Source organism: Equus przewalskii, chromosome 19 (genome assembly GCF_037783145.1).
Source record: "Equus przewalskii isolate Varuska chromosome 19, EquPr2, whole genome shotgun sequence".
NCBI classification, from domain to species: domain Eukaryota; kingdom Metazoa; phylum Chordata; class Mammalia; order Perissodactyla; family Equidae; genus Equus; species Equus przewalskii.
The window spans coordinates 1,203,923-1,216,577 of NC_091849.1; the positions used below are offsets into that span (position 1 = coordinate 1,203,923).

The window sequence follows — 12,655 nt, forward strand, 5'->3', positions numbered from 1 at the left end:
TCATGGCACACTGATATAGAAAGTCTTAGTAAAACCAAATTATTTCTAACACTCTTTTAGCATTGAAGGTGAGGTCAACTTTGCTAACTGACACACAGCCAGATTGACCACAGGGACGTGGATGTGCTAAATCCAAATGCGACCTGGTGTGAAAGCTCACCTTTGAGCACCTGCATGCTTTTTCTCAGCTCCCTCTTTGTACATTTGCTCCAAGTCCTGGTTTATCTCTCAGCTTTCTTCTATCTTACATTATATTCAGCCATCTTCTTTTAACCACTAAGGTTTTCTTCTGTAACTCAAGCAGCTCGTGAAATCCCCTTCCTTCCAAGAAGTGCCCCTTGACTTGTTAGAATAGTCGTCCTTGAACCACCTCATTTGAGTATGGGGTTTTTATGTGCCTACCCTCCCTTCTGCGAGCCATCGAGCACTCAGCTGTCCCTATATTGCTTCAGTTTGAGTATCCTCTGGTGCTTGCGTGCTCCCTGAGCCATGTCACTGGGGCAGGGGAAGCAGAAGGCATGTTTGGCTGGAAGGAAGAATGGGCAGTGTTGAAGTTACGGAGTGAGGAAGCCAGACAACTTTGAGTGTGACACACACCCCTCCCGACCAGCCTCATAGTCCTCAAGAAACCACTAACTTCTCTCTGAGCCCTGATTTCCTCATCTGCAGAATGGACATAATACCACCATCAGGTGGTCATAAGGCTGTTGGGAGGGCTGAACGACATGACTTAGTGCAATGCCTAGCATATGGAAAGCCCCCAGCAAGCAGAGAATTAGCAGGACACCTGAGGAACACCTTCTGACAATGATAAGACAAATAAAAAGTAAACCAGAATTTAAGTATTTATTTTGAGTGTTAAAACTAGACATATAAAAAGACATACACAGCTAATAAAAATGTTGAAATAAAGATGGCTTAGGGAAAAAATGTCAACTAAATTACATCTTGTGTTGAAGATACATTTTTTAATGGCTGAATGCTCTGAACTAGCTTTTTAAAATACACAAACATTCAGAATTGCAGTTTGCAATTTAGTTTATAGTCAAGTTAGATACAACGGTGAAATGGCTTAGGAGAGACAATATCCCATATATTTCTTAATAAGCTTTACCAAGCATATTTGTAAAAGATTAAACTTTTACTTCTAGTTACTGTGATTTCCCCCCATACACCAAATGAACAAACAAAACAACACTGACTTATTTCAAATAATGGGTACTGTGTATCCTGTACTCTAAAATTACTTTTATTAATAAAGATATTAATTTCAGCATTAAAAAAAGAGGATTCTGTGATACCCAAAGAAAAATGTGAAAATCCTGACAAGTAGACTACAAATAGAGAATTACTCAGTTTTCTGAAGCAAATGGCATGATGAAGTCAGTCAGCTAGGGAACCTGACTCTGAAAGAGGTCACAGTGCCCTGCAACTATTCCGGTAAAGGAAGTGAGCAGCCGATGCAGGACAGACAGCTCACGGTTCACCAGCAGCTCCTACAGCCTGGTGACTGAGGAGCGTCTTCAAAGCCTCAGAAAACACAGACTGTGCCAGGGCAGTGTTCTTTTAGCTACTGAGCAAGATACTTGAAAGGGTAAGAAGTGGTGGAGAGAAAAGAAACCGGCAGAGGGGAAGGAGCGGACAGTGATGCGCCACCACAGGGCCTGCTGTTCTTGAGGAGATGGGAGGCCTGCAGCTGTTCCGGACAGCACCTACTGGTCCCCAAGCCCGTCACATGCAACAATGGGCCCCTCAGGGACAGGACACATCGACGTCGGGTGACACAGCAAACTAACAGTGAGTGAGATAAAAAAAAAAACTACATGCAAAGGTGCTTAATGTTTCAGCACTTTCAAAAATAAAAATTAGGCAGCAAAACGCAAAATTAATTCATGGACATCTGGACCACAAATAACCTACCCCAGATATTATGTTTTCATGCAGACCACAAGTTTTTCTAAAAGCCCACTTGAATTAGGTGATTAGAGCTATTTGAATGAAATAAAGTTTTGAAGAACAGCTGTACAGTTTAGGACAGTTAAAGCTCCAAAGATGTCTATACAGAACTTCCCAAATCTCTTCTCGTCAATCTCTCTGTGTGCCTCGGAAGCTGCTGATCCTCAAAGTCGAGTGCATGTGACACCGAGGATGCCCCTGTGAACATCGCAGCCACGCTCCCGCAGCACTCACCAGGAGACACTTGGTAACAAGCCACCAGAGTCATCCAGGACCTAATGCAGTAAGAGTGGCAAAACAAATACTGCTCCGGCACTTCAAATAAGGTCACTCTGGTTGAAATAAAACATATACCAACATCTTTCTAAGCTACGAATTCGGGGTAAAAAAAAAAGAGAGAGAGAGAGAAATTGCAAATCTAATGCTTTATACACCAAATACCTTTAGGGCACTTAAGAAAGTGAATGGTTTTATTACATGTTATCTTTGGATTGCCCTTATTTTGGAAGCGTTATGTTTTCATCATGGGTGGAGCAGCAGCTTGGAAACAGGTGAGCTGCAAGTGCATGCTGCTCTTGAACTTGTTCAGCAGCTCTTCCAATAACCTGCAGGGAGAAACACCACGTTACAGTCTGGCAGAAGGAAGGCTGCCTACAGCAACATGAACACACGCAGGCTTGCCGACTGCCCAGCTTTGGCTTCTGCTTGCTGAAAAAGTTATTTATCCATGGTTTCTTAACTCAGTAACAGAAACAAGTCGATCAAAGAAGGTAGTTAATAGGAATAGACATCTATGTACATATTTATGTTTATATATAAAAATCTCCCTCCTGTCCACTTCCCCTAGATTAATTAGATTCCTCCCTAAAAAGGTTAATGTTTGGACCTGTACTTTAATTCACCTTTCAAAAATTCATGCCCACTCTGATGCACTTTGGCTGGTGCACAGTTCAATGAATGTTGATCAACACATCTTAGCAGTCCAGCGACCCCCACAGTGAGGATACGGAAGAGTTCCGTCAAGCTCCAAATTCTCTGATGCTGCCCCTTTAGTCACCTTTCTCTTTATCCCCACCCCTCACGACCTCTTGGTCTATTTTCTGTTCCTCTTATTTTGCATTTTTGTCTGTAACAAATATTGGAGAGTGGTGAACTAAAGTGGTGAATTAAACACCAGAAAAATCTGAGTTAGTTCTAACTCCACTGGCAAATCATTCTACTACTTGATAACTCAATTTTTCCCTTAACTTGTCCGATTATGCATAGAATTTTAGCACCAGAAGGGATCTTAAGTTCACCTGGTTCAGATGAAGCAACCAAGAAATGGGCTTACTGGTACTGGGGTCAAGAGATGATTGCATGGTTTCACAGTGTTTGGCATTAGAAGACTGTCCCAACCGTAGCCTAAAATACAGCCCGATCCAGGACCCTATCAGGGGGTCTGCTGTTCCTGACTCTCAAGCACTAGCCTTTTGAGACATGCTCCACATGTTAAAGATAATAGTGAATGTTTTAATCTTTTATCATATTTATTTTAAAGAAATGAACAGGGCTGGGAACCAATTCAGATAGAGGCTGAAAGTCAGCCAGAGAAGAAGGGATTAGGAAATGGGAAGACAGGGTTCGGGGAGGGCACTGTTACACAGCCATCCACTCGCCCATTTAGGAACACACACAAGGAACATATAAGCCAAAGAACTCATCTGCTGCTCATTCTTCCAAGCTCAGGCCAAGCGTCCAGGCGACACTCTCCTCCACTGGCCCAGGCCCCACCTGTTCTCTCTGCCTTCCCTCTCCACAACATTCACTTGTGCCAGATCACAGAGCCCACACCCAGTTTTTCATGCAGGAAAAACACCATCAATATCTGCCTGGGGACTGGTGAGCCAAATGCAAAGGCAGGTGAACTTCAGTTGCGGTTGGTGAAGGAGCACGGAGCAACAATGTCTGCGCTGCCTCAGCAGAGGGTAGGCTGGGCATTTACGAAATCTGCCCGGCCTAGATTTTGTCTCAGGCCAGAATCCCCTGTTATATGAGTAACAAAGTTTAAACTCAGGCTGAGATCATTAGTACAGCATTAATGAAACATATACAACTTCATTATGTCATATATACAAATCTACTCTTTCTTAATACTTCATATTATATGGAGCACAAAATGTACATTGCCGAGGAGAAAAATCACTGAGGCCTGCCCTTTACTGGGCTGTCCTCTCTTTTAAATTTCTCTAAGTATTACCTTCTTGAGAATTTAAGACAATAACATAGTTTACCGAGTGAGTCAAAATAAACTTTCTTATGAGTTTTCAGCCCTAGTCACCTAAAACAAGAGAACCACTTTCTAAATGGTCATAAACCCAGAAGGTTGTACCTTACCCTGTCACTTCTGAGACGGGCAGGTACAGCTAACGCAATGCATGCTGCCAAGGACTATTAAGGCTTGCTCTTCCTTAAACCAAAACCTTGTTCAGCACGTCTGTCTAGCCCCTGAGAATGGCATACCGAACTTACTTTTTATCTGCTCCACTTGAGAGCTGAGGTAGGGCTTCCAAAGCCTGTTTGAAACTAGACCTGGAACAGAAATGGCACATTTAAGTTGAAATTTCTTTCATATTCCCAAGGGGAATTAAGAGCCCATTAAAAATTCTCAAGAATGTCTTAAACATAAAAAAATCAATATAAGCCAGTGAAGCATGTACAAATAGGAGAAAAAGTAAAAGTGAAAAACAATAGAAAAAGTAAAAGTAAAAGTGAGGGTAGAGTTAGTTACCAGAGAGAGGCCTTGTAGGAGCAGGTCAGATAAATTTGACTAGGAAACAAAACAACGTGAAAGGCTAAAGGAGAAACTGATTTTTTACAAAAGGATGTTACTCATGGTAGATGAGAGTTTAATGTGGATACGTTTAATTAAAAAAAGTCTTTATTTTCAAAACAAAACAACTACAGATAAAGCAACTGGTAAGAAAGAAAAGAAACTAAGTAGAAATAGGGATGATCTTGTGAAAGATTATGCAAATGGGGACATTTACAGTATTGACATGTACAAGGCCTGATTTACAGCCAATATCTTTTAATAACTAAACACCATCTTTATAGCATTTAGTTTTTATTATATTTAAAATCTGTAGGATAACGGAGAGATGTATATGTATATTTTAAAAATTCAACATCATTTCATTTCATGAAAAATGGAAAATTAAAAAACCAACAATTTGTGGGGCCAGCCTAGTGGCACAGTGGTTAAGTTCATGCACTCCGCTTCAGTGGCCTGGGCTTCACGGGTTCAGATCCTGGGTACAGACCTACACATCACTCATCAAGCTATGCTGTGGCGGCATCCCACACACAAAACAGAGGAAGGCTGGCATGGATGTTAGCTCAGACACAATCTTTCTCAAGGAAAAAGAGGAGGATTGGCAATGGCTGTTAGCTCAGGGCCAATCTTTCTCACCAAAAAAAAATAAATAAAAAATAAAAAGCCAACAATCTGGTATGTTTAACTTTTTTAAGTAGAAGTACCAGAAAAATTACTGAATCAAATGAAAAGCATTTTAGGGGAGATTATTTAGTAATAACTTCTCCTGTTCACTGAGGAACAGTTCTTAACTTCTTATCTCTTCTTCTTTTATGACTGGTTGACTAAGGTGAAGAACTAAATACTAAATGTAATTATTCTTGACTTTTAAGTGGTCTTTGAAAAACATCCTCATCAGTATACCAGGAAATATACTTTTTGAGCAATATTTCTCAAACCAGGGGCTGATATGACAGCAACATATAGAGAGATCGCAACATCCCAACAGGGTCCTAAACCCTGGCCATGGGCAGCCTCAGCAGTCTGAAGTGGGGGGGAGGGTTGAGGGCGGGGGCAGGCTGTGGCTTGCGGCCACACTCAGCTCCTTCCCAGTATGAAGTCGGCTCTTTTCTTTCCTGATATGGACGGAGTCTCCAGCATCAGAAGAAAGGCAAGGCCGCTACTCCTTATTTTTACACTATGACAATACTGACGATGCTGAAGATGATAGTGCCTACTATTTGCAGTGCACTGGCAGTTTAGAAGGTGACTTGACATCTTTTCTCATTTAATTCTCTCATAACTTTGCCTAGAAAATAGTATTATCTTCTTTTCATAGATGAAGAACTTAAGCTACGAAAAGTTAATTTAGGGGGAATAAACACACAGGTACTTACACAAAGCATGCATACACATCAAATATGGACTGGGTACTATCATCTATTTTTGAGCACTTTGTACAGAAAAACGATGGTTGGGAAAAGATGTGGTTAAGTAACTAACATGGGAGCCATCTACAAACAGCTTCTGGTCAGTCGTGATGAACAGAAGAAAGAAGCTAACTTCGGAAAAATTGTAAAATTTTAAAATTTTCAGTTGTGATGATGACAGTAAGAATGATGGCATAAGCCATGTTATCAAAGCTGAAAATGAATGAATAAGTATATCGCACGAAGTACCCTTCAATATTCTATTTGAATACTCCTTGGCTTCTCAGGCACATTCACAATACAACCCAGTGTTTCCTAGTTAATTCTGCAGTGGAGTAAACAATCTTGAATAGACGAATACTTAGTGCTGTTTCAGTTCACTTACTGATACTTCAATGATAGGAAATCCTGACTTTCATTCAAAACAGCTAAAAATTATCATCAAATTTCCACTACAAAATTTTGCAGAGAAACCACAAGGCTTCCTCTTATGCTGATATTTACAACGCGTGAACTGCCCTTCAGAGTCTGCTATGAATAGACTAAGACTCAGTTCTTATTCTCTCCTTGTTTGAAATATGTGATGTTCTGCTGCCTCATTTATGAGACTAAGGTTTATCTGAGCAAATGAAAAACATACAATTCTATTAAACTTGTCTTCCTTTGTATTATGCTACAAAGAAGCCCTCTCAGGAGTCCCTGGCTTTTTGTAGGTCTATGTTTTTTCAGTAAAAAATTGATCAATGAAATACAAACTTTCTCATGTCACAGGACCGTGAGCATTCCCTCCGATCAGTTGTCTTTACAGAGGATTTTATACAATAGAAGACAGGCTTGTTTTTAAGGAAGTGCTCAGAACAAGAACATTTAGTATCTCACTTGCTTTCAGACGTCAGGTGAACGGCCACAGTATCCCTCAAAGCACAGATTTCAAGCCTTGCCTAAAGAGGAGAAAAGGACAAAGTGACAATAGGCAACCGCATTCATGACCAAATAGAAACAAGTGGTGAGGCGACGGTCTGCAGGGACGGGGTCGGCGAAATACTGCAGGCGTGTCGTTCCTCTCACTGCCCTGGGGACCGTCAGTTATGAACGGACTTTCCAAAACAGTCCAAAGAGATCAGCTGTGACAACATTTCCTTCTACTGAAAATTAACTCATAGTCAAGTATGACTGTGTGAAGGCAGGGAGCCAGATACCTTGCTATGAAAGGTACAAACTGTGCAAAGATTTTCCAGCAATCTGTATTTACTATCTAACCAGTAATTTTTCTTGCAGTTTGCTTGTGAGAGGAAGGAAAGTCTGAAACACTGTCCCTGAATTATTCCCCTCCCCCACAGATTTGAGGAAGTGGGTTGGTTTACTTCCTCACACCTATGCCCTTCCAGGCACACTGACTTTAATCACAAAAATGCAGATTAAAATCACAGCTTTTTTTTTTTTTTAAACAAAAATTGACAAGTTGATCTCACACAGACGAAACTATCCTGAAAAGGAATAACACACTAGGATAAACTCACATTTTCTGATATTAAAACTTACTACAAAGCTACAGTAATCAAGACAGTGTGGCACTGGCATATGGACAGACATAAAGATCAACAGAATAGGACTGAATGTCTAGGAATAAACCCTTAAATTTATGATCAATTGATTTTCAACAAAGATGCCAAGATCATTCAATGGGGAAAGAACGGTCTCTTCAACAAATGGTGCTGGGACAACTGGACATCCACATGCAAAACACTGAAGTCGGATCCCTTCCTTACACAAAACTTAACTCAAAATAGATCACAGACTTAAATGTAAATGATAAAACTATAAAACACTTAGAAGAAAACAGGAGTAAATCTCCGTGATGTTGGGCTAGGCAAGCTTCTGAGAAATGACATCAAAAGTATAATCAACAAGTGGCCAGCCTGGGGCCTAGCGGTTAAGTTCACAGGTTCTGCTTTGGTGGCCCAGGGTTCTCTGGTTCGGATCCCGGGTATGGACCTACACAATGCTTATCAAGCCATGCTGTGGCAGGCATCCCCCATAAAACAGAGGAAGACGGGTACACATGTTAGCTCAGGGCCAGTATTCCTCAGCAAAAAGAGGAGGACTGGCAGCAGATGTTAGCTCAGGGCTAATCTTCTGCAAAAAAAGAAAAAGTATAAGCAACAAAAGAAAAAAATAGATAATTGGACTTCATCAAAATTAAAAACTTCTGTGCTCATCAAGAAAGTGAAAAGACAACCCCAAGAATAAGATACCATGTCACAAACACTATGGTATCTATAATCAATAAGACAGTACCAAGTATTGGTGAGGATGTGGAGAAAATGGAATCTTCATGGATTCCTGGTAGGAAAGTAAAGTGGTGCAGCCACTTTAAAAACACTCTGGCAGCTCATCAAAAGATTAAACATGGAGTAATCGTATGGCCCAGCAATTCTACCACTAGGCATACACCCAAGAGAAATGAAAACATATGTCCATAAAAGCTGGTACACAAATGTTCACAGAAGCACTCTTCATATTAGCCAAAGAGTGGAAACAATGCAAATGCCCATCAAATGATGAATGGACAAATAAAATGTGATACATTTATACAATGGAATATTATTCAGCCATAAAAAGGATTGAAGTCCTGGTACATGCTACAACATGAATGAACCTTGTAAATATGCTAAGGGAAAGAAGCCAGTCACACAGGCCATATTTGTACGATTCCATTTATATGAAATTTTCAGAATAGGTGAATCATAGAGATAGCAAATCAGAGAGAGAAAGCCGACTGGTGCTTTTCTGTGGCTGGGGCTAGGGGGTGGCAGGAAAATGGAGAGTGACTGCTAATGGGTCTGGGGTTTCTTTCTGGGGTGATGGAATGTTCTAAAACTGACTGTGGTGATGACTGCACAACTCTGTGAACATAGTAAAAAAAAAAAATCACTGAATTATATACTTTTTATCTTGTAGACACATTGTATGATATATGAATTATATCTGCATAAAACTTTTAAGGGAAAAGCTAACCCAAAGCTTACAATTCTTTGCAAGCGTGAAGAAGTGTGACTTTACATACAGCTCAGTTGTCCCTGGAGGTCTAGAACGGCCTCCGATGGGGAAGCCCGCATCACGTGTTGCCTCTGACTCAGTGTGGGTGATGCTCCGGAGAAACAGTCCATAGTCTCCAGGAGTGCAGAAGACATAGACAATGAGAAAAGGTATGGCTAGCTCTTTAAAGCAGAGTTAATTAGAAATTCTGTAACCAATCTAGACAAAAGCTGATTTATATAAGATACAGGATATTCAGTGAAATTTTTTTCTGTTTGGGAAGCAATTGTTTCGTTTCCTTTTTCAATGCTTTAGAAGCCTGAGGAACAGTTTGTAACCAGAAAGCATATTTATGACAATCTGTCTCTATTGTTTATATTCCAGTAGATACAAAAACAGATCTACAAGGAAAATACCAAACAGAAAAAATAAGGGAGAACTTTCAGCTGAATATTTTAGGAGAATGATTAAATCACTGTAAGGCTAATCTTCATGTAGAAATTTCATTCAAACAAAGTGATAAGGTGTTTAAATTAACCTATGAATTAGGCCAATTATAAAAGCTACGGATATTTATATAATACAAATAGAAGTGTATGCCAGAAAATGTCGTGCTAAAAGATCAGTGAGAGTTGCCAAACCGTCACTCCAGCCCTCTCTACACTGGCTCTCCAGAAGGTTCTAAGACGGATGCACTGGCCTTGATGTGAGTGACTAGTAAAGACTAACATGTGGCCCCTCTCAGAGTGCTCTGCTCACAAGAAGGAAGTCTAATACAGTCATCTCAGAGGGTGAGCGTGAAGCCAGGGTTTAGACTCATTTGAACTTTTTGAAAATAGAAACGACTGCCCAGTCTCTAGGACGTATCAGAATATTAGAGTTGAAACAGTGATGGCGGCCAGCAGCCTCCTGGATGCCATACATCAAACACGTTCTCCAGCTGATTCTGATATTTCTTCCTGCCCTCTTCCTGCTAGCTCTGAGAGGAATTTAGCCATCAGGCGAACAGGTCACAGAGCTAATTCTCGGCGAGGGGAGATTTGTGTTATACTTCCAAGACTGCTAGGCCTCTGTAGCTACTGCAATTTCCTTTTAATTAATCTTCAGTATTACACAATTTATGCTACTGATCTCCTTTGATAGAACTATTAATAATAATCATCACCTTTCAACTTTATAATATCAAAGGTCTGATCCATCAAATTTTTAGAGAAAACCGGTGACAACTGGAAATACAGCAGAAGTTTCTGTAACATTTGTAACAGATTTTCCCCTAACCAATTTGCCAAATTAACGAGCTCTCCATTCCTTTTGCCCCTCCAATATTTTTGCATGAAAAATTTCAAACATATAGAGACTTGAAAGAATTTTACTGTGAACACCTATATACCCAGAGTCTCCCATTAACATTTACTAAGACTATCACATACCTATCCATTATCAATCCACCATATTGTTGTGATGTACTTTACCATGCACCATTAACTGGGTAGACTGTTTCAATTCTGTTTTTATTTTTTGAGTTAAAATTTATGTACTACTCAACAGACAAATCTTAGAGGGTACCATCTGATGAGTTTTGACCGATGCATACGCCTGTGCAATGGGAACCCTATCAAGGCACAGGAACTCAGGCTCCTCCCCAGTAAATCTCAACCAACGAGAGGAAAGCACTGTCCTGAGATTTTTTTTCCCACCATAGATTAGTTTCATCTGTTGTAGAATTTCATGTGGATGAAATGAACTTTGTGTAGGCTCCCTTCACTCAGCTGAGTGCTCCTGAGATGCATCCAGGTGGGACCAGTAGACTGTTCTCTTTAACGCCTAACAGTATTTGGTTTTATTAACCTATCACAGTTTGTTTCTTCTGTTGAGGGATATCTGGACTATTTCCAGTTTTTGGCTATTATGAATAATACTGCTATGAGCATTCTCATATAAGTTTTTTTCGTGGACATACATTTTCAGTTCTCTTGGTTAAACATCTAGGATTGGAATGGCTGGGTATGTGTATACTTAGTTTTAAAAGAAACTGCAAGAGCTTTTCTCAAAGTAGGTATACTATTTTACATTCCCAACAACGTGTGAGAGCCCAGGTTTCTCTACAGTCTTGCCAACATTTGGTATTTTCAGTCTTTAATTTTTTTCATCCTGTGGACATATAATGGTATCTTATTATAGTGTTAGCTTTTATTTCCCTGATAACTAACGATGTTGACCACCCTATCATGTGTGGACTAGAAATTGAATTGCATGTATGTTAGACCTCTTGACATTGTCTCAGGGGTCCCCAGAACTCTGTTTATATTTTCCCAATTGTTCTTTTCTCTGTTCTTCATATTGGATAATTTCCGCTAATCTACAAATTCACTGACTTTTTCTTTTGTCCTCTCTATTCTGCTGTTAAAAAATCATACATTGTATTTTTTCCCTTCCACAATTTACATTTAGTTCCCTTTTAGGGTTTCTATTTTTCTGTTGAGCTTCCTCGTCGATTCATGAGGAGCACAGCCTTCTTCCATCACTGGACACAGCTGCTCTGGAACCTCTGTCTTCGAGCTCCCACAACCAGGTCAGTCCGAGGTTGGTCTCAGCTGATTGTCTTTTTTATTGACAATGGATCACATTTTCCTGTTTGCTTTGGTTGTGCATCTTAATTAAATTTGCATTGAATCCTGCACATCGTGAATGTTATGTTGTGGAGACTCTGGATTCTGTAATACACCTCTGAAGAGTGTTGATTTTTGTTGTTTGTTTTAGCAAGCAATTAACTTCTTTGGACTCAAACTGAAAACTCACGGCTCTTGGGCAGCATTTCAATTTGCTACAGTTCTTCTAGCCTTAATCGGGCTGGCACGAGTGGAGTATGACCATGCACATGTAGTTTAGGGGTCAACTAGAGAATTTCACAGTGTAGACACAGAACTGGGGGCTCTTACTTTCCGCTCTCTGGGATACTTCGCTTGTTTTCCTGTAGTTGTGGCTGCCCTGAATCCTATTCTTCAAGCCAGAAAGACGGTAGGTTTTGTGGAGTTTTAGGCACCCCTGGGCCTGCCTTCAGACTAAAATCCATAGAAAGTGAGGAATTCAGCCAAGTGCCACTTCTTCCAGCATCGCCCGCTAATGGTCATTTTCTGGTGTCTTCAGGTTTTTGTTTTTACATTTTTTATTTTTATATATTATTCAAGATTATAATTGCTATCTGTAGCGTGTTGGTTTGATAGGAGCTTCCTCAGACATTACTAGAAGCAAACTGCCAGGATCTTTTAAAAATACACTCACAATGCTCTGGGCCACTGAAGGCTCACAAGGAGGAGGTCACTCTCTCAGATGCCTGTACACCTTGGCTCCTACCAATTTGATTTTACGCATACCAAGAATCATCTGGTTTATAGAGGTTGTATTTGTTATTGTAATTATTAAATTTAAATAACTA

General features: G+C 40.2%; 1 protein-coding gene across 37 annotated transcripts in view; it reads right to left on the bottom strand.

The window, feature by feature from the left end:
* Positions 1–827: 827 nt before the first annotated feature.
* The window catches only part of EXOC2 (exocyst complex component 2), a 212,947-nt gene continuing 201,119 nt past the window's right edge, over positions 828–12,655 (bottom strand). For 26 of the 37 annotated variants that reach the window (XM_070583938.1, XM_070583921.1, XM_070583939.1 and 23 more), the window contains 3 exons: positions 7,060–7,121; positions 4,468–4,527; positions 828–2,561 (listed from right to left, as the gene is read on the bottom strand). In XM_070583938.1, coding sequence (XP_070440039.1) covers positions 2,468–2,561; positions 4,468–4,527; positions 7,060–7,121 — 216 coding nt within the window. In that variant the 3' untranslated portion in view covers positions 828–2,467. The remainder of the gene's footprint in view (positions 2,562–4,467; positions 4,528–7,059; positions 7,122–12,655) is intronic. The other 11 variants (XM_070583949.1, XM_070583937.1, XM_070583953.1 and 8 more) reach the window with 1 other exon arrangement.